Source organism: Schistocerca cancellata, chromosome 4 (assembly GCF_023864275.1).
Source record: "Schistocerca cancellata isolate TAMUIC-IGC-003103 chromosome 4, iqSchCanc2.1, whole genome shotgun sequence".
Classification (NCBI taxonomy): Eukaryota; Metazoa; Arthropoda; class Insecta; order Orthoptera; family Acrididae; genus Schistocerca; species Schistocerca cancellata.
Window position 1 is genome coordinate 695425561 of NC_064629.1, and position 22042 is coordinate 695447602.

At 35.1% G+C, this 22042-nt stretch overlaps 1 protein-coding gene across 1 annotated transcript; it reads right to left on the reverse strand.

Annotated features, from left to right (window-relative positions):
* Positions 1–973: 973 nt before the first annotated feature.
* On the reverse strand, positions 974–16826 carry LOC126184336 (transmembrane protein 267). Its single transcript, XM_049926713.1, has 2 exons — positions 16473–16826; positions 974–1372 (listed from the first exon to the last, which is right to left on the reverse strand). Exons 1-2 carry the CDS (start codon positions 16767–16769, stop codon positions 1055–1057), a joined length of 615 nt encoding a protein of 204 aa, XP_049782670.1. The 5' UTR covers positions 16770–16826; the 3' UTR covers positions 974–1054.
* Between the last annotated feature and the right edge of the window lie 5216 nt (positions 16827–22042).

Sequence of the window (22042 nt, forward strand, 5' to 3'; positions counted from 1 at the left end):
AATCTGACAGGGGATCACTATGTTGTTCATCATCACATGGTTTGATTGATCAGTTCTTTAAATGTACTGTAACTGGTGAGGTGTATCTTAATATGCTCCAAATAATGATTTTTTTCTCCATTATTCCATCACTTTTAGGAGACGAGAAATTTTACCTATAACAAGATGACGATGATAATGATGCACACTGCTAACATTGACTCACGTCAATGGACAGATAGAAAATGCCTTTTGCCTGCCACACACTACGGGCCTCACATCCACATTTCTACCAATAGAAGATCATGTCTGAAATTTCTTAACAACTGCAAACTACAGTGAAGGTTCTACAAGAGAGCATTGAAGCATCATGTGCAGTCATCACAGCAGACACATTGACATGTGTAGTTGGTATAGCATTTAGTGGCACTGACACTTTAGTGCTTGATGATAACTTTGGGGACCCAGAATGACTCATGGATGGAATCTGTAGTCATACTGTTCCAAAGATAGTGAATGTGAAAGAGTGAATACTTCTTTATACCCTTTGGCAAAGCAAACTTCTCAAACTGCACTATCATCTTTCCTCTTTGAGAGTATCGTAAAAGAGAATCTATCATTTATCCTGATCTAAGTTACGCATAAAGTAAAGTTCTAAGAAAATATTTACTTACATACTTTGGGCACTTCTAATAAAGGACAGACAAAAGGAGACCAAACATATATTTAAGATTTCCATGTATACAGTTTAGGCAACAACACCCACCAGGGCTGTTTCCCCACAAGTAAATAGTTCTCAAATTTATTTTTACTGTATTAGTACTCATTTTAGGAATTCGGATCTACTCATTCCAATGTTCAGGAAACTAAACTATAAAGCAAAATATATATTTCAACATACTACTCACTTTTTTACACAATAATGATGATAGTGCATATTCTTATCTAAATCCCAGTATTTCAGAGAAAGTATGAAAGTTACAACAATAGTGATGTCTGCAATTCTGGACATTAGTATTGATATCAAAGTTTTATAACAGTGTAACAAATCTCTTCTAGAACTAGATAACCAGTACTATACACTTATTGTATCATAATTGTAAGTGGTATCTGTCAGTTTCATTCCAGCTACAATTAAGAATGGTATCAGTACAGTAATAATTACATATAAATAATATGGTAATGGGTAAGTTGTACCGCAGGGCCAAAGCCACAATCCCCGTCTAGTAGAATCTCTAATGTGATGACTGAGTAATGCTGCAATAAGTAACCATGAATATCTTTTCATCATAGAGTATTTCAGTACATAACCAACAACTACTCCTATACCAAAAACTAACAATGGTATTGATGTGCAGTGCAGGAATGGACGAGACTTCAATTGTAAAGCATTCTGAAACAAAAATTTAGAGTTAAATTAATTTCATCTTCTAAATCAATGATAATTTTAATAATTTACTTTTGTGCCAGTAAAAGTTATCAGAAAGAGTGGCCAAATGTGGTGAGTGGTGCAAGTGTTGACACAGTATCTGAGCAGTCTGTGTGTGGTGAGCATGGTAGCACATTTTGAGGTAATAGACTGAATGTGAGACGATAATCAGTGCAAGATACATCTGTTGCACAATATGGGGGAATCATAAGAATTAGGGTTTCCAAAGTCAACAAACAGTATCTATGATGCATCTTCAATATTGCAGAGACTATCAGAAGTGCTTGATGAATGGGAACTTATTTCTCCTAGGACTGTCCACAGAGGAATGCACCACAAGGGCTTCAGCAACTGATAACTGAAATCACATCCAGTGCCTTCCCACAATGTTTGGCACTCAAGTGTAGTATTAGAAATCCAGTGCCTTCCCAAGACATTTGGCACTCTTGGTGACAACACAACATTAAGTGATGCTACTTCCAGCAACAGGCCAAAGACATATTACTTAAATATGCCTTTGTGAAGGACACCTTCTTGTAATTCCCATCACCATTTCTCTACAGTTTATTTAAAGAAGCAGCTTGATATAGTTTACATTTCATATATTAAAAGTCACTGAAAAGAACTCTGTGGCAGGTATTTCCAGATTAGATACAACCTAAAAAAGTTAGAGTTTGTCCATAAACTCAAATTAACAATAAAAAAGGATAATATTCAACAGCTGGGATCCATTTATACTATGAAACAAATCTCCTTAGACCAACAAACAGGAATAATTAAAAAGGATTGATAAATCAATGCAGTATTCAGTATGAAGATGATCTTTCCCCACATCAGATTGCACAAGTTCCATCACTTATAAAATTACAATATGAATCCTGATTGAAATATCTCTATCAATTGTGGCAATTTTGTCCTTATGAAGAGTTGCTCCATTTTTTTCAATCAAATCTGCAGTACTGGAACATCATTCCTGAACATGCAAGTTTACTTTTACAATGACATTTTATGAATAATCTTTTGAGGGCATCCAAAATGATAAATCACTACAAATGTCTGAAATGAGAAAACTCGTGATATTATGAGTGATGATTTAAAGATGCAAATGTTTAACTAAACAGACAACTTTCTGTGGTGGTGGTGGTGGTGGTAACTGTCATCCACTCAAGATTCACTCCTGGATGACAACAACCCTGACACTTTCCAATCCATTGTAGTCTTCAGCTACGAACATCCACATTGCTTCTGTATGTTTTGTAATGTCATCTAGCCATCTATTGTTACCTCATTATCTTGGACTTTGTCTTACACCTCAGAATCCAGCAAAAACCTTTCTTGGTCCATTGCCATTCATTTTCCTTGGTACATGTCCCACTGACCTAAGTTAATTTTCAGTATAGTGATAATCATATTATCTACTGCATTTGGTTCCCTATCTGTTTACTTGTCTCTTCTAGTTATTCCCAACATGCACCTCTCCACTGCCCATTGAGTAACCTGGAAGTTTTGAATGTTTGTCACATTAAAAGTCCATTTCTGACTGTCACTAATAAGAACAGTTAATACCAACTGTAAAATTTTCTTTTTGATCTTATTGGAAGCTCAATATTGAAAACCCAATTTAGTTTCCCAACAATGTGCAAGCATATTTGTGCTGTTTGTTTATTCTGCTGCCCATCTAGTCAGTCTCCAACTGCACTAGATACAAAAACACAACTGGTTCTATGAAGTCATTATTAACAACTACAACTTTCCTTTCAATGTGTTGACTGTACATCATTTTAGTTTTGTCAAAGTTGATTTTTATACCTACTTTCAACCTTGTCCCACTTAAGTTCTTCCATTTGTTGCTGATTTTTACCTGCACTGGAGACGAACCGTATAATTTCATCAGCAAAATGAAGCTGGTTTAGATATATTCTACTACAAAGTATTTCTTTTTTCGTTTTCCCAGTTTATGGATATGGTAACTTCCTATAGAACTGCTGAGAATACTTTTGGAGATATGGAGTCTCCTAGCCCGACCCCCATTTCAACTTTAAATTTTTCACTATCCTTGTTAAATCTAGTGGAAACTGTAGCACTGATATTTATACTCTTCAGCATACTAACATAGATTGTTTCTCAAGGACTGTTTGTACAGAGTCAGTTTAAACTGAGTCAAAAGTTTTCTGAAAATCTATCAATTCCAGACAAAGTGTTAATTCATATGCACTACTCAATTCTATAACTTCATTCACGACCAGCAAATGGTCCACAGTGCTATATCCCCTTCTCAAGCCAGCTTGTTTCTCTGCCTTATTAAAACACAATTTTTTGTTTTGTTTTGCTTGGTTATAATTTTACTCAATATCTTTTACATTATAGAGAGGAGTCTCAAAAGACTAAAGTTTCTAATTTCTGTCTCATTTTATATCAAGTACAACAATAATAGCATTTTTCCAATTTTGGGAAATTATATTTCCCAACTGGTGTTCTGTAAATACATCTTCAAGTTTCTTTTCTTTTCTTTACCTTTCCTACGGCTTTCACAATTTCTATTGGAGCACCATCTTCAGGCATCACTCCTTTTTTCATTCCATGAATGATCTTTCACACGTCACCTTCGGGATGTTTTGGAATGCCAACTTCGTGACAGGCCTCACCGACTGATATCGATATCTCTCCTCAGTGCAGCACTCCATGAAGAATGGGCTTTTGAATGATGTATCCTGCTTTTTATACATTATATCAACTTACATACTATGCATAAAAAATTTAAGCCTGTAGGTGAACTTCATTACTGAGTAGCAGGTCACTGAAAATAGGAAAACTGATGCATGACTAATGATTGGGTACACACCCTTGAGTCTTCAAACATGAATTAATCAGAAATGGTTAGAGTTAGGGCAGTGCAATTTGGTAGTTTTACTATTACAACACATAGGTATCCATGTACCAAACATGGCTAAATTCTGAAATGGTCACCCTAGGATCCACCAAAATATCTGTGATTTTACACACAATGGCCCAGCATAATGTTATGAATCACAGTTTGGACCCCTCCAGCTCTGTACCTCTTTGACTGAAAAGGCATGTTCTGCTTTTACTACCACATGGTATATTTGGTTATTGAATTTCCGTGTTCCAAAATGCATTCTTTTGTGTGGCAAACAGGTAGTCTTCACAAGTAAATAATTTATGGCTGCAAACTGACATCACACAGCTCAATTTGCCATTAGTTTCTTCATGTAAAGTTTATCTCCCTGACACACTTCCACATTCATATAGGCCAACCTATGTACTAAAGTCTCCCAAAAAACTAACAATACATACTTTAAATGTCTTTATAAAACTTTTCTTGCATTCTTTCTGCTTGCTCTGTAGCAAGCATACACATCTGTTGTTATTGTTATATTCCTGAATTTTCCTTCCATTCTCAGCTCACTGTGTCTTTTGCTTATAAGTTAAATTCCAAGAGACTTCTTCTTATTTGTTTTGTTGTTATAAATCCTGCTCCTTGCCCTTGTCACTCACGTCTGCATCTACAGAGTACTTCTCATACCACTAACTGATTCCTCTCTTCCCTGATATACTCTCAAATGGCGCATGGGAAGAATGATTGTTGGTAGGCCCCTGTATTAACTATAATTTCTTGAATTTTCTCACTGTGATCATTTTGTGAGATTTATGTGGGAGGAAGTAATATGCTGTCTGACTCTTTGCAGATATTGCTCTCTCAATATTTGAACAGTAATCCTCTCCAAGATGCACAATACCTCTCTTATAAGTCTGCAACAGGAGTTAGTTCAGCACCTTTGAAATGCTCTCACAAAGACATTATGAGGGTGTTCATGTAGTTAAGGCACAAACAATACTTTCAGCCCAAAATAAAATCCATCATAAATCTTAGTGGTGTTAATTCACAACATTGAAGTCAGATTCTAACAAACTGCTTCTTTTTGTACTGACATCACTATATCTATAAAGGGCTACCAGTATTAAATGTGTGGTTCTGAAAACGAAATTGCCTAAAGGAACAGTGCAGCTAAATGTTTCAAATAAATATTTAAATACAATTCAATAATGTGTATGGCATTCTGAATCACAGGTCCCAACATTTTCAGAGGATCACAGTAGAGTTGAAGGCTGCCGATTACAAAAAGCAGATTCTCAAATCAAAGTTGTAACCATTTCTCTAGACAAATTCTTGTTCCACACAGGAATGCCTTAGGTTCACTTATTTGTCTTATGAAAATCATGCCTCACTGAAATGAACAGTATAGAAAGAAAAATAAATTAATGCAAAGAATATTCCTGCATTTTCATCCATTACAGCCCTACTTATATGGGTTTTTCTCCACAAATTTCTGTTAAATATAGGATGGTCCTACCGAGAAGTCATGACTGACAAATCCAGCATTTCTTGCTCATTATTGAGTGAATTGAATTAAATTTCTTATATTGAAGGAACTATGAAATGAAAGCTAGCAAGTAATGATTAAGTTGTACTTATGGTGTTCCATAAACCAAGCCATTTCGACTAACTGAAATGCTTTATACCACTTCGACAACACACAACCACATAGTCACCTTTCAACCTAACCTAGACCTTGGGCTATGCTGCAGGCCTGTCTGTAACCGCAAAAGACATTAAAAAAAAAAAAAAAAAACTAAGATAGATGCAAGAGAAGTACTGTCAGTGTCCTGCACTCTTTCTGTTTAGACATGTCTGGTGTCACAACACATCAGCATTACATTATGAAAGGAAGCAGATATCCAGTATCAGTAGGTTCAGATGATCCACCATTCCTCCCCAAGTGTTGCACATCAACTGAAGGCTCAACACTTGTCCTTTGCAATCGGACAACCAAATAATTCATTCTTTATAAGGAAAAAAATGATTGATTGAGGGAAACTCTCACCAAGCCTGCAAAGAAGTAAGATAGGGTTTCTTAGTGGTCAAATAAGATACATGATTTGAATACTATATCAGAATTTTAACAAACTGGCACAGGCTGGTCATCATTAAAAAGTATATCTCTGGTAATAGAAAACAACAGATTCAAGAGATTTAGATGAGTAATTTAATGACTATTGCAGCAACAGACCAAATTAGTTAATCCAAAAGCATTGTGCAGCCACACCTAAGAACCTTCTAAATAATTTAAGCATTACTCTTAAGTACGCATTCCTTCATGAAGTCACAAAGATTGAAGGTAATGCTGTCATTAAAAAATTAGGTATGAACTGCATGATCTCTCTGAAAAATCGTTTAAAAAGGCATCTCATTATGTAATACAGCCACTAAAACACATAGTAAATATATTCTTCTCAACCTGAACTTCCCCCAGTAGCTGAAAAACTCATTTGTACAATACATGGGCTACTAATAATGCAAGCTGCCATTATCCAGTAACCCAATTAAGTGTATTCTTAAAAAATAAGAAAGAGGCAAAGTATGAGCATTTCAGTGCTCTCTTTGAAGTATTGGGTGAAAGAGAGCATGCAACTGACACACATCATCTTCCTAGAACTGTCAAAAGCATTTGAAAAACTGTGACAATGGCATTTTTTCTCACAAACAAGCCCGATAATGTGTGAAGTCAATGGATAAAGTCTTAAAAAATGATACAACCAGTCTAGTCACAAGAAAACCATATCTATTACAAATGTTCCTGTTAATCCCTGGCAGCTGAAGTCGGAAGTCTAGCTTCAGCTGCCAGAGACTGTGGTCATATGTGTGCAAGTTGTGTTTGCATGAGTGTGTTTGTGTGTCTGTTGTTTTTCTTGACAAAGGCGTTGTTGGCCAAAAGCTCATTTTGTGACAGTCTTTTTGTTGTGCCTATCCGCAATTCAGCATTTCAGCTATATGGATAGGACCAACTGTCCTTCTCATAATATTGTTACATTCTATCCTAGATTTTCCATTGTTTGATTGTTTAGGAATGGTTAGTCATAATTTGTTTTTCCTTCACAAACTTCACTTTTGAGGCAAAAAAAAAAAAAAAAATGGTTTTAACAAATAACACTTTCAGACTCAAAATTAATGTGCACACATTTCTAGAACAATTGCCACATTTATGACAATACTGGTACTGACTTTGTAGCAATCAAATTTGTATTACACACACAGAAAATTGCTCTCTGTCTGCTGGATTATTCATTATTATCAAACTTATTATATGGGGATAATTATTAACCTTTAACTTCCCAGCATGTTCATATGGACACAACTGCTGTATAGTTCTCTTCTCTCTACATTGTCAGTTTAAAATAATTTTTTTGTGGTGGCAGTCATGTATTCTTGTCAGAGAGGGTCTGAATTTTACTTTCATTGTTTTAACGCTTCACTGGTACCATGTACATTGTAACTGTTACAGTCTGTTTTGTAGGTAGTGCTTTCATAATAGCAATGGAGCATACCGAAGCAAGTATGTTTTATGAAGAACATCATTTTTCCAAATGAACATTTTTGCTCTTAATCTAAATAAGTTTATTGAGATTTTTATTTTAGAGAAGTTGTCATCCATCGATTCACTTTCTGTTTATGATGTGAGTATTTCGAATGTGTCGATATGGACACACTGGGCAGTTGCAGGGTCAAAAATGATTCAATTTCTTTCTCTCTTGTATTTCATAACAGAGGGCTGGCACAATCTTTCCAGCATGGTTTGACTGCAGAATGTGTTAGACATCCCATCTGAGGAAACGAACCTTCCTCAGTGTGATGGAATTTACATCATACCCCCCCGATCCAGCAGTTTTCATGGATGAGGATTTAGGTGTTGGTGAGGAAGGGGAATACCAGATAATCTCAACACTCAATATCTCTGGGACAAAGCAGAAATAAAATACACAGATACGCAAATAGAAACTGATTTGAGAATTACACATTACAGACAGAGAAATAAGCAAAAACCTGGGTTAATGGGGCACTAATGTTAAATCTGAAATCTTTTTCTGATCCAAGCATTCACATAAATGTTGACAAGTCTGCTGTGGAAATTTTAGAGTCATTTCTTGATGTGATAGAATTCCTATTTGATGAGTCAAACAACTACACACTTTTTAGGAACTTTCCAAATTCTAACATAACATGAGAAGAAATGAGATGTTTCCTAGGCATCCTCGTCAGTAAGAGGTTATACTGGGATTCCAATCTCGGCACAAGAAACAAATTTGTATGCATTGCCATGAGAAGAAATGATTTTGAACAAATTCTTAGGTGTCTGCACTGTAACAACAATAACAAGTTTGATGAAAAGGACAAGATGTGGAAAATTAGACCCTTTACTGGAAGAGTAAGAGGCAAATTTAATACACTTTTTGTTCCTAGTTCCTCAGTGACATGTCTTATGATGAATCAATGATAAAATATTTTGGGAGACACTCTTGCGAGCAGTTTATCAGTGGGAAACCCATACGATTTGTTTACACACCACCTCTGTATATCTTGTAAATTTTTCCTTTTGTCAAGGAAAATTGCTACATGCAAATACAGCATATAAAAAGAGTTTGGTAATGCTGCTGCCCCACTCATTCAGGTGGCAGATGATTTAAGACTGAAAACTTCCATTTAATTTCTTTTTTAACAACCTATAAGCTACTTCCATTTAATTTCTTTTTTGACAATCTATTTACATGATTTGCTGTTCCGTCACTCCTGAGAAGAAAATGTTTTGGAAGAACAGGCACTATTAGAGAAAACAGAGTTCCCAAACCTTGGCCCATTTCTTCAAAGCAAGTACTAGTTAGAAAGGGGATATTTTGAACCTTCACTTTTCAAGGATGGTGGCGTTATTGTCAAAAAATGGGTGGACAATTCAGTGGTTGCTGTAGCTTCTACCTGTGAAGGAGTTGAAACCATATCATCCATAACAAGATATTCTGCAAAGGTAAATTAAGCAATTCAAGTACAATGTCTGCAGTTTATTGCAACTTATAATAAACACATGGGAGGAGTGAATAGGGTGGATCAAAATATTGCCATTTACAGAACAAATATTCAAAACAAAAAATTGTACTGGACTTTACTTTCTTGGCTCACTGACATACCCATACACAATGTGAGGCAGCTGAAAAAAGGAACAGGGGCTGCGATTATGCAGCTTGAATTCAGGAGAGAATATGTGAATCCTGTAAAGGGAGCAGGCAGGCCCTCTATCAGTTCCACATGTGGATATAATTTGCATGTTCCAAGTGATATAAGATATGATGGTATACAAAACTATATCAAGAAGACTGAGAAAAAGAGAAGATGTGTACATTTGTACTGCAAAGTGTGATGTAGAATTGTGTGCAGAATGTGTTGAAGTATACCACAAAAGTCCAAATTTTGCCTTAGCTGTAATAAAATGTACTTAATAAAAAATATCTGTAACTTAATTTCAATGCCATGGACAAATTTCAAACATGCATTACGCGCCTAGTGTGTTCACATGGACACATTATGTTACAGACACACTATGAGAAAGAAAGATCAAGTAATAGCTTGTTTGCATTATTTAGTTGTATTTTGCATTATTTCAATGTATAAGAAGCTAATAAACTGAAAATAAAGTAAAACATCCAATTCTGAAAAATGTGGATGGCTAGGGGTTAAGCAGTTAACAGAATTATTAAACATGATATGTACTGTCCTGAAATGTGATGCAATCGATTCCCAAAAGTGGTAAACTATTTTTTTTTTTAATCATGCACTTCTGCAAACTAAAATGTGTATTTCCTACTACTGTTGACAATAATGCAGCAGTAGTTGTGCTGTATTTCTTACTCTTGTTGACATAGTGCCCCCAGAGAATAAACACTGTGCTAGGTTTTCATGTTGTTAGTTGGGTACCCACCACTAGAATCTGGTACACATGGTGTTAATCAAGTATTTGTTGGAGAAAAAAGATTTTCAAGTGTTGTTCCTCCTGAATCTCTTTTATAGGTATTATTTGTTACATTCTGCCATATATAATCTAGAATGAAATGTTCTGATAAAACTTCCTAGTGCACTTAAATTTATTTTATGCAAATATCTTGCTATATTAAACTGGAACATGCAGGGTTACAAACGGAGTGCTTGGCCCCTTGATGTAAGAAAAAAGAAAGCCCATACACTGAAGGTGATGTTAAAGCTAATGGTTCTAGAAGAAGTGTAACCTCTATTGGGTCAAGATGAATGTTCAATATCAGTTGTTAGCTTTGGCCAGTGACATGACATTAATTGCTGCTGTCATGGTACCTTATGCTGCACATATTCACAGCTTTCTTGTTAGTTGGCAAAGTTAAGGAATATGAAAGTACAAAACAGGTTGTGGTGACACATTCATATGGAGCTTAGCTTGAGGTATAGGGTAAGTTGGAAGGTGACAGTTTGGTTGAGATCTGGCAAAGCCAACAAAAATGAAACTAATTAAAGCTGGTTGTGGTGACAGACTGAATGTAGCTTAGCATGTTTGGTTTTTTAAAAAATGCCAATAACATTACGTTATATTCCCCTTACTGTTTGTGGATTTGCCACATATTTCCTACGTCACTGGTCAAAGCTGATGCTCGTATCGAAAATTCCTCTATATCCACCGCTGTTTGCAGTAGTGAATCTTCTGCAAGTTTTGAGAATTTGCCTCTTCAGAGGATTTTTTTTAAAAGAGTGACAAACTTATGTCCAAGTGTGGTTGGTTAGACTTATTATCACAGTTAATAAACCCCAGAAGAGCACAGTAACTCACTACACAGAAGAGAAAGGAAACTGAGTAGACTGATTCGGATTCAAATATATCCCTGAAGAGTGATGAGAGCCTAGATGTGTCAGGCCCTTTGAAGGATCCATGCCAGATCCTACTATAATGACTACTCCAACACCTATAGATGGAGAAGATTATATCTTGGCTAAATTTCAAGGAGAAAAGAGATACTCATAGAGCTACAGGTATGTTTCAACCAAACAAAAAGTACTACAAAATGACATAGAATGAAAGTGTTGTGATACGGAAAAATGCCAGTTCCAGGGGGTGGGAAATTTCAATGAGGGATCTGCTTTGTGTTTAATGGTCCTGTTGATGTTCACGAAATATATTATTACAAATAGAAAAAAACCAATCAAGTAATTTTTGTAGTTCACTATTACACGTTTTATGCTATAATTATAAAAATACAGAAAAATACCCATTATATGTAGGCCTACATAATTTACTGGTTTCCCTATCTCATTTTTATGACCTCAACCTCTTGTCTTCATTGTACACAAGAATATCAGCGTATGTCATATTTCAGACCGGCTGTGTCATATTTAAAATTTTCAGTCAAAAAATGATAGCTTTCTAATTTTTTTCTGGTCTGCATTTGTAACTTTAAAGACTGAAACACAGTGTCATTTTGAAGTAGTTTTTACCCGTTCAATTGTTATAGTAAGGCAAGATAACATTAAATAAAATTTCATTAAATTTACAGCTGCCTTCATGAGGGTCAGGCCATGCTATTTTTTTTTTTTTTTTTTGTTACGGAAGGACACTTTTTCTGTGAAATCTGGGTAAAAAACTTTAATTAGAAATGGGAAACTAGGGCACAACATATATTCTGCAAACTGTTACAAGCAACAGGAATTTCTTTATGCATTTAAATAGTAATATTATGTTTCCATCTTTTCAATATTAATTATTTTACTGAGCGTTACGGAAGGACAAGAAAAAGCACATCTTTTTTGATACTTGAATATAAAGATTAATTCCTGCTCTGATATTTATGTTTCACTAAGCAAAATTTTTAATTGGTTAACTGCACCTGTTTAGTACATAAATAAGGGCATAATAGATTTTTTTAGCTCTTAGATTAAATGCTGCATCCAAGAAAGTGAATAGCTGCAGTGTTATGGAAGGACATTTTTTCCCAGCTATACAAATTTGACTTTTAACATAAAATACATTGTTATTTATTGAATTTTATAACAATAAATGCTATGATACATGTTACATATTAATTTATTATTGAAATTAAAATTATGTAGCATAGGAAATTGAAATTATTGTTCGTAAAATATAGACTTTGTACATACATAATTTAAAACACTGTTCTGAGAAAGTACCCTTCACATTTAATAAAGTAACACTGGAAAATGGTTTATAAATGTCAAAATAATTGAAAAAATATATACTTAGGCATAACTACTTGCTTTTTTGTTTTTTTAAGAAAGTACCAGGAAAAAAAAACTTTCATTTAGTTATTCTTCATAATCATCAACAGGATCTGAAAATTTATAAGTCTTTCAGAACTACCAATAATATATGGTTCACTTAACACAGAAATAATGTCAGCAGCAGAAACATTAAAGACATCATTCTGGACAATTTTAAATGTGTTTTTAGTATTGTCTGTTGACTTCATTCCCAACACTTCATAAATGTCTTTATCAGCATGAAACTTCTGTATAACGCATCCATACCTGTATACAACAGCTGTATCACTAAACACTTTGCAAAGTAAAAATGACTCATTAGACAAGACTGAATCATTTGTTAACTTGCTTTGAACTACTTGGTTCTACTGCTGCTTGAAAACACTTGCACTCTGAATAAGTTTGTAGGTCCTTCCACTACTATGCTGTATGGAAAAAACAGAATTTTACAAAAGTGTGAAGTGTTTTGTATCAGAAGAGGGTTGTGCAAAATGATATTTTTGAAGGCCACTTATAGGCAAACAGTTATTCCATCAGCTTTCCAACATTTTCTTTACTGCTTCAATTCTTGACTCTGGAACGTAAATCACAATAATACTTTTGGCAAGATCTTTTGTAGCTGTTGCAAATTCTTCTGCATTATTTACTACTATTTTTTTCCGTAGTATGGAACGAAAAATGACTTTCTTCAGTTCTCCTCCGATGTCATCATGGGGATCCTTTCCATGAGCTGTTTCGAAGTAACTTCGATCAGCTGTTACACAAAAATCTTCTTCAAGAGAAAGAAGATCACAAACAGAGAACCGGCTTTTGAACTGACTTGCAGCTCCATCACTAAAGTAATGGACATGTGAAACTGGAAACCCAACTTTTGTTTTCAGATGTGCTAAAACTGCCTGATTGAAAGCATGGACACTGTCCTTACTATTTTCTAAAGAATCAGATACAACACAGTAGTTTATATGCTTCAGTTCAGGACACTTGTAATAAACAATGGCTGTAAAAATAGACACACTGGGTGAACACCAGTGAGCCTGCATGATCTCAGATTGACGTTTTATCGAAAAGTTTTCCGAGAAATCCTCTAGTACAACAATGTCTGTTTCAGGAAGGACACGTTTTAACGTGCGCAACTCGGAGTGCTACCTACGTGCATTGTAAACATGCCTGGTCAAAGTCTGTAATTGTAAATAAAGTTGTACCTTTTCTTCCGACAACTTTGTTTGTATTTCTTGTTTCTTTGTACGACCTTCTTCTAGACACCATTTATAGAAAGTTATTCTTTTGTTTGAATCTAACCCTTCAAAATAGCTGTCAAGGTTTGAAGTGCCACACTCTTCACAATTCCTGCCTATACAGCTGATATTGGTGGAATCACAAACTGTTTTCCCAAGTACTTCATCTAAACTTTTTGGTATGCTTGGCACATGCTTGTTCAAAGACCTTAATAACATAGCAGCATTTTCATGATAAGTGCAGACACAAACTTCTCGATCTCTTAGTGTTATAGATACAACATGCTTTGGTCGTAATTGTTTAAATTTTGACAGTCCAATGGGTAACTCCCCATACTCTTTGCAGAAAAGTTCTAAATTTCTTTAACATTGTATAACAAAAATCTCTTTTGCCTGTACTCTTTACCATGTTTAATAGAAATGAATTCCTTTCTGCCAGAGCACTGCCAGCTAATGTTATCTCTTTCATAAAATTATAGCACCTTCTGTATTTTTTGATTTGGCACAGAATCCCTTCTTTTTTTTCTTTCAAATACTGATTGTTTTGATTTTGCATTCCTATCAGTAAAGCCAACAACTTCAGAAAAATTATTAAGTTTTTGAGGTGAAAAGGTTTTGACGAGTTTTCCAAGAACTTCGGGCTGCTTGGAAGGTGATTTTGGGAGATATCTCTTGATCCAAGTGGTAGCTTTACATAACGTGCTAGGTGACATGTTTAATGTTGGATTTGCACTGGTTTGACAAGCAAGGGTGCATTCCATATTTTTCTTATCTTTTTCATATTTTCATAAATGACCTATCTTTCCCTCAGCTATTAACTTCTGTCATTTTGCTTTCTTTCTCTCACAATCTTTTTGACGATACACTTCTGCTGTTACTAAATCATTCATTTTTCATTTTCTGCATTCCTTAGCACGCTCGGCATCAGTTTTGGCCATCACACCTGCACATATATTCAAGAAACTTGTTAAGTCTATTACTGAACCAAAGAAGCAATTGAATTTACATTACATTTCCAAAAATTTCATAGTAAGCCATTGATGTACATTACATTTTATTTGCAAGCTCAAAGAGTGAACGTATTTTCAACTCAAAGGAGACATGCCATGTTTGTTTAGAGTATAAATTAAAAATTACAAAGCCAAAAAACTGAGAAATTCTTTTTACATGTTTTAAAAAGTGTTGCACATAACAATGTCACCTAGTCTTTGCAGAGTAGGCTACGATATTCCTTCACTGTTAATAATTATAAAAATATTTGAAAGTTGTCAGATAAATACCAACAATATTAACAATATGCCTCAGCATGTAAATATTTGATACACTTGCTCATATAGCACATGAAATTATAGCCTACATTCTCCACTCAGGCTTTTGAAGTAATCAGGCTTATTTGATAAAAATGTTTCAGACTTATGCATAAATAAACAAACTGTGTTTGCATTAAACAAATACTTACTTTCAAATTGTTTAAAACCCGCAAATTTACACTTCCAACATGAACAGCCACTTGAAACCTATACAACAATGGAGAGTGAGAACAGAAAACTGGAGGGAAAACATCTGACAGAATTGTTTCATTGGCTAGCTTGGTAAAGACATGCTGTGAGTGGCTGGTTTCATTTTTAGAGGGAAACTCAAATAGGCATTTATAACAAATGTCCTTCTGTAACAAGTTTTACAAAATAAATATTTATTAAATAGTCATGTTTCATGTGGCTTTATGGTACTGAAGACATCATAATACTCTTCTGTTAGGAAATTATGGAAAAGAAAATTTTATATTAACTGTTCATTATATTTTATATTGAAATTATGTCAACAAATTGTTACGGAAGGACATTTACAACTTTGGGGGGAATTTTATGTCTTTGATAAACATACCAAATTCCTTCTTTTAATCCCAATTTATTCCTGTTAGGCTAACTTAAGTGCCCACATAGATTTTGTCACAGGATCATCAATTTGTGTGATACAAATAATAAAAATGAAATGTCCTTCTGTAACAGAAAATATTTTATTGTTTCTAAATTTGTGAGAAAAAAATCACACTAATAATTTTTTAAAAACGAAAATGACTATACCATATGAAACCACATAGTTTTCTGAACAAAATAGCAGAAGTTTTTTGGTGATCAAAAGGTTTTTGAATTTCAGTACTTGTGGCATACAATGTCATGGCCCGACCCATGAATTTCCACTCTTTCCCACTTCTACAATAATTAACACTGAACCATTCAGTCTTGACAACACATAATTTCTGAAATCGGCTACTGAAGCTCGAGAAATAATAATAATAACTACTAAGACTTTGTAATTCGAACAAACTGGAATCTTGTCTACTATACTTCATTCAGCTGGAAATATAGAGCCTGACAAGCATTCAAATAAATGAATTTCCCCCGTCTGCAAATGACTACGTTTTAAACAGAACTGGGGAAATGAGACAAAATAAACGTGCCCATAGCCACAACACATGAAGCACATATAATAGCATCCTGCATAACTATACAAAAGTTACTTTAGTGATTCGTACAAAATTCAGATAACTCACTAGCATAATCAGTCATTCAAAACAGCAGGGACAGAAAAAAAGGTCTGAAAATAATAGGATACTGGCTTTACTATATAAACGGTAATAAAGGGTTAGTCGTAGAAATTACTGGATCAGAAGAACAAATGGACTAACCTCAAGAGACACGGATCTTGCTGCTACAAAATGATCAACATCAATTGCAGAAGCTGCCAAACAACAAGCAGCAGACTCAGCTAATGAAACGTAGGCTGATACGTGTGCATAATGAACGCACACCAACAACCATGTTAAAAAACCAATTACTCCATGAGTTAAATTGTCTGATAATGACTTGGCTAATCGGTTGTCACTTGCACTAACCACAAAATCCCCAATCATTGGAACAATAGCCAACAAACAAGCTACAACATACGTCGTATAACCCATCACAACATTGGGATAACATGTCATAAACGTCAACACGCATTTCAATTCTTGCCCGCTTCAAGCAAAGTTCACACTTCACAAGTAAACAGAAACGTCAGTTATCATCTTTGATTGAGCCAGTGGAAAGAGCAACTTAAATGAGTACAGTACAACTGGCGTTCGGCTGAAACCGATGGAACATTAAAGAAAACTTTCATAAATCCTTCTTAGGTGATTTAAATATTGGTTCACATGTTTCCTGAATAATATATAAAGTGGTGCGCTATGGGATTCGAGTACGATATTGGAAGCTGGAGTAGCTTTCGATTGTTACTAAAAATCTTAAGCTAACCACGACACAATCTTTAGCAAATGTAACATTCATGATTAAAAAATAATGAAACACTGAATAATTTACGTATTTTTTCACAATTTGTACGATGCTTTGTCAAAATTTATTCTCATGATTAAGTACAAATATTTGCATAGATATTTTATCGGATGTTTCGGAAAATCGGACAAAAGAAATCCGTCCAACTGCAGTAAACTGTAAAAACACATGGCAAGAGATGCAGAACAACAGACATACAAACACTGTGTAAAATACCTAATAAATATTTTCTCTTGATGATAAAAGTAAAGTCTCGAAATGTATCATACCAAGCATAAAAATACATTACTAGCGCAGTGTTTCATTATTCAAATCATGAATGACAGTTGCAGGCTTTCCAAGAACATCAGTTGTGATGAATGGAATTGAGAAATGTCGTTACTCAATTAAGAATACAATATGCAAATGCGAGGGGCCATTTTCATGAGGGTAAATAAAAATGTTTGCTTTAGCATTACCAAAAACTTTTCATTATTCTTTATGTCCTCACTCTGTAGCCCATGAAGCAAATTCCAGTGAACACTTCGAGTTTCTCTTCTTGCCATCCACTGTTTCATCTCTCAATCGTTTCGAATTATCATTCTCTTCAAGCAATGTGCTCGTCACCAACAGATACTGCCGTACAGGGGATTCACTGTTTGGCTTCCGTTTCCAAACAACGACGATATAACTTTTTGCGATAGTGTAATCACTTGAGTCATGTAATCGGGTTAAAGAAGTTTGACGAAATCCTTGACATAGATCTTTTACGGTGTTATAGTGGCCTCGCGCTTCATTCGTTTGTGTGAGCCGGCACATTGATGACGTAATACGGATGTATTTTAAACATAGCTGCACAACAGCAACGGTTCCACGTAATAAAATTATAAACAGCCGACCAGTTGCAATGGATAAAGAATTCTTTACCTAGGTTTCAACAAATTTAAATTTGTCTTCTTCAGAAGGTGGAAATTTTACATTAGTAAGGACTAATGTACCATCGCCGTTTTTACAAATTTCGGCATAGATCCATTTGTCAAAATTAAAGTATAGCGCTAGAAATAGGGTTTGTCACGTAAATATAAATTAGTACATGGATCTTGCAGAGCTCACAACCGACAGATGTGTATTTATGGTTGAACACGCCTTTGACGCAAATGACGTCACTCACGACTCACCACGACCACTAGCCTCGGAAATCATCTTGTTCCAAGTGAGTCGACCAGGTCAGTTAAGAACAATATTCACGCTGACTGGTGCATTATTTGTTATTGTTTTTTCAGCTACTAATGTGGAGGTTATATAGCTGCAGTTATACTAACAGTAAGTATTTCTTAACTACTAGTATAAGTAGTTACGGTAATTTCTTAAAGGACTTCTCAGATATTGTTCCCAGGTTATATCTTAAGTTATACAGTTCCTGGCCAATTTATTAGATGCACTACAGTTTTTAAGCAAATTTTGATTTATATCTAAAGTAAATTGTTTTTAATACATAAATTGTCATAAAGTGATTATGTGTAGTCGGTGTCATAACTAATGTGATATAACAAATAAATAAAAGTAGTATTTGTTGAAAATATTTTATTTCAATACCTACAACAAAAATTAAAATATTGTGAAAGTGAAAACATTAGCTTTAATATCTTGTTGAGCCACCTTTTGAAACTATGAGAGCCTTAATATGATGTGGCATACTGTCATTGCAGGACTGTACTGTGTCCCACATTTGCAGATGATGATACCACATATGGATGATCTTCTCCAAGAACTGTGTTTTTGTTGTGATGACATCTTTTGCAACCTCCCGCTTAATTAATTCCCATACATTTCTACGGGGTTTGTGTTGGGACTATTACCTGGCTAGTCAAACAGAGGGATACTTTGTTCCTTTGGAAAGGATTTAACTGTCCTGGCTGTGTGTCAGAGAGGACCATCCCGCATAAAAATAAATGATTCCCCACTTGGGAAAAATTCTATGAGATGTGGTATTAAGCGTTTTTGCAGGACTTCCTTGTACTGGTCTTACCTCATTATCCTTTTAACAACATAAAGACATTCTGTACCCTTGTCAAAGATGACAGACCAAATCATCACCTTAGTTGCATGTTTTATGGTCTGAATAACGCTACCGCCATGAAATTTTCCCCCAGTTCGAAAGCGCACATACTGAGATTTGTTAGTTAAAATTTCAAACGTGCTTTCATCGCTGAAGCATACCAGTAAAAATCAAGAAAGATAATTAATATTCTATCAATAAATGTACGTAGGTTATACCATATCGTAAATAATAATTTTAAATTAAAATTACCGATCTCCAGAAGTCCGCAACCTTATCACAGCACTGTTTAGCCCACTCCAGACGCTTTCCTTTCAATGCGGCTGTTAACATAGGTTTTATAGTGGGCCGACAGGTCTTGAAATCAATTTCCTTCAACTTTCTGCAAACTGTGCGTTCAGAAGCAATCACGTTAGCGTATTCCAGTTGAGATTTTATCTGTTTTGTTATTATAAATCTGTTTTCTAGGCAGATTCTTTTGAAAAATATTTCTGACCTTGGGGTGAAAATTGGTTTTCTTCCACATTTATTCTTCTTTCTCGGGCTCAATTCTTCACCTGAATCAATTTTCTTCTTTATGCGCTTCATGCTATCTTCCGACATTTAAAAGCTTCGTGAAATTTCCCGATTGGAATACATTTTCGTATTAATGAGGGCTTTGACGTCCGATTTTTTACATGGTGAAATATCCCCTCTTTTACCCATTTTAAGGGTCACAACTAGTAGTATCTGGGTGTTAAACAATCGATTGTGATGTCGATATTACGAAATTGATAATCAAAGAGAACAAAGTATTACACCAGTTACATGTGAGAACGCCACTGAACAGGCCCTTTCCCTTATGCTGTACTATGCACATTAATACATACAATAAGTCAACAATACAATGTCACGTGGACCGAACGAGGTGCCGCAGTGGTTAGACACTGGACTCGCGTTCGGGAGAACGACGGTTCAATCCCGCGTCCGGCCATCCTGATTTAGATTTTCCGTGATTTCCCTAAACCACTCCAGGCAAATGCCGGGATGGTTCCTCTGAAAGGGCACGGCCGACTTCCTTCCCCATCCTTCCCTAATCCGATGAGACCGATGACCACGCTGTCTGGTCTCCTTTCCCAAACAACCAACCAACAATGTCACGTAACAACAATAGATACAAAATTCGACAATGTAATATGTCCCCTTAATAACTGTCATAAATTTTCCTATTATATGCATTAAATGTAATTATTACAAATAACATTAAAATGTGAAATGTGTCTAATAATTTGTAGAAATATATGCAAATACTTCTGTAAGTTGTGGATAAATGTTCTTTTCCAGACACTTAAAATCTCGAGTGACTGCAGTGTGGCTGGGTGTAGAAGTAATTACAAATCACAAAACGAAACAGTCACAACATTTTCTTCAACCAGCAATAAAGAACTAAAGGAAATGTGACTGAAGAATTCCTTGTGGTATCTCAGAATTAAATAAGCCTTTAATATCCATAAAGCAGTTTAGTGAAGAATGCTTGGTAAATGCAGAACAGTTTCTAGTTGATGGAGAAGAAGAGACATTCAAAGCTGAAACCAGATGCAGTGCGATCGAATTTCCTTAATTTGCTACTGTATTTGACAACATCCAGCGCTTATTGCTGGAAGTTATGTGTTGCAGAAAGTGATAATTATGAAAAGCAGTGATATTAAACTAGAAAGGGTGTATGGCGAACGAAATGGTATTAACAATTTAGGAGACATACAAATATTTTTCAAGTGCTTCTCATATAAACAAGAATCAATAGTGTGAGTAAACAAAATATAGTGCTGTGCTTAATTGGTACTGGTGATTTAATACCTAACATTATTAGATCAGGTAGCTGTTAAGACTGATCTGAGTGCCCTCTTTTCCTTGAGAAGGTATAAAACGCCCCAACATGAAGTGTACAATGAATATATGCCATTGAATTCCCAACATGTTAGTGTAATTAAACATGTTGAGTCAACAGCATCTTCTTTAGACACCTGAAACAAGAGTTCTGCAGCTCAAAACATGGTGAATATGTTGAAGGAGAGTTTTTCAGGTGACAGATGTTGACACCCACTATTAATAGTTGAAGAAACCAATTTATTAACAAAAATAACAACAATCAGGTACAGTATATATTTTAATAACTAAAAAGTTGTAAATAACATATTTGTTTTATTCATTCGCTTCCACTTCTCCTTACGAAAAATTTTAACTATGAAGTTGGAAGAAACATAAACAAAAGAGACTATTCAATTTTTAATTTTGCTTGAAAGAGAGATATAGGTTTTGGGACATACTCATTCATTTCAAATTTTGCCATGTACCACTGAATATGTACACAGTGCTTGATTTGGGACAGTACATACTGGTACCTCTGGCCAAATAAAACCAGAACCTCGGGTTTTGAGATGTGGTATGATAAAAATTTTTGGGAAAAAAATGTGACACTTGCAGTTCGCCTTCAGTTGAACAAAAAGCATTTATTCAGTATGTTTTGACAATTGTGAGCCTTCCGCTGTGGCCGAGCGGTCCTAGGCACTTCAGTCCAGAACCATGCTGCAGCTATGGGTGCAGGTTCGAATCTTGCCTCGGGTATGGATGTGTGTGATGTCCTTAGGTTAGTTAGGTTTAAGTAGTTCTGAGTCTAGGAGACTGATGACCTCAGATGTTAAGTCCCATAGTGCTTAGAGCCATTTGAACCATCTGACAATTGTGAGAAATTTGGTGGAAATTGTGAATACAAAACAAATCCCACAAACTAGCTTCTGTTGACAGATAACATAAAGACAGTTCCAGTGTTCATCTAGTCTATGGGAATCTGATCATCACTGTCAACAGAGCACTCTATTAACAAAAACTGTTTGTTAACTACTTTTTCTT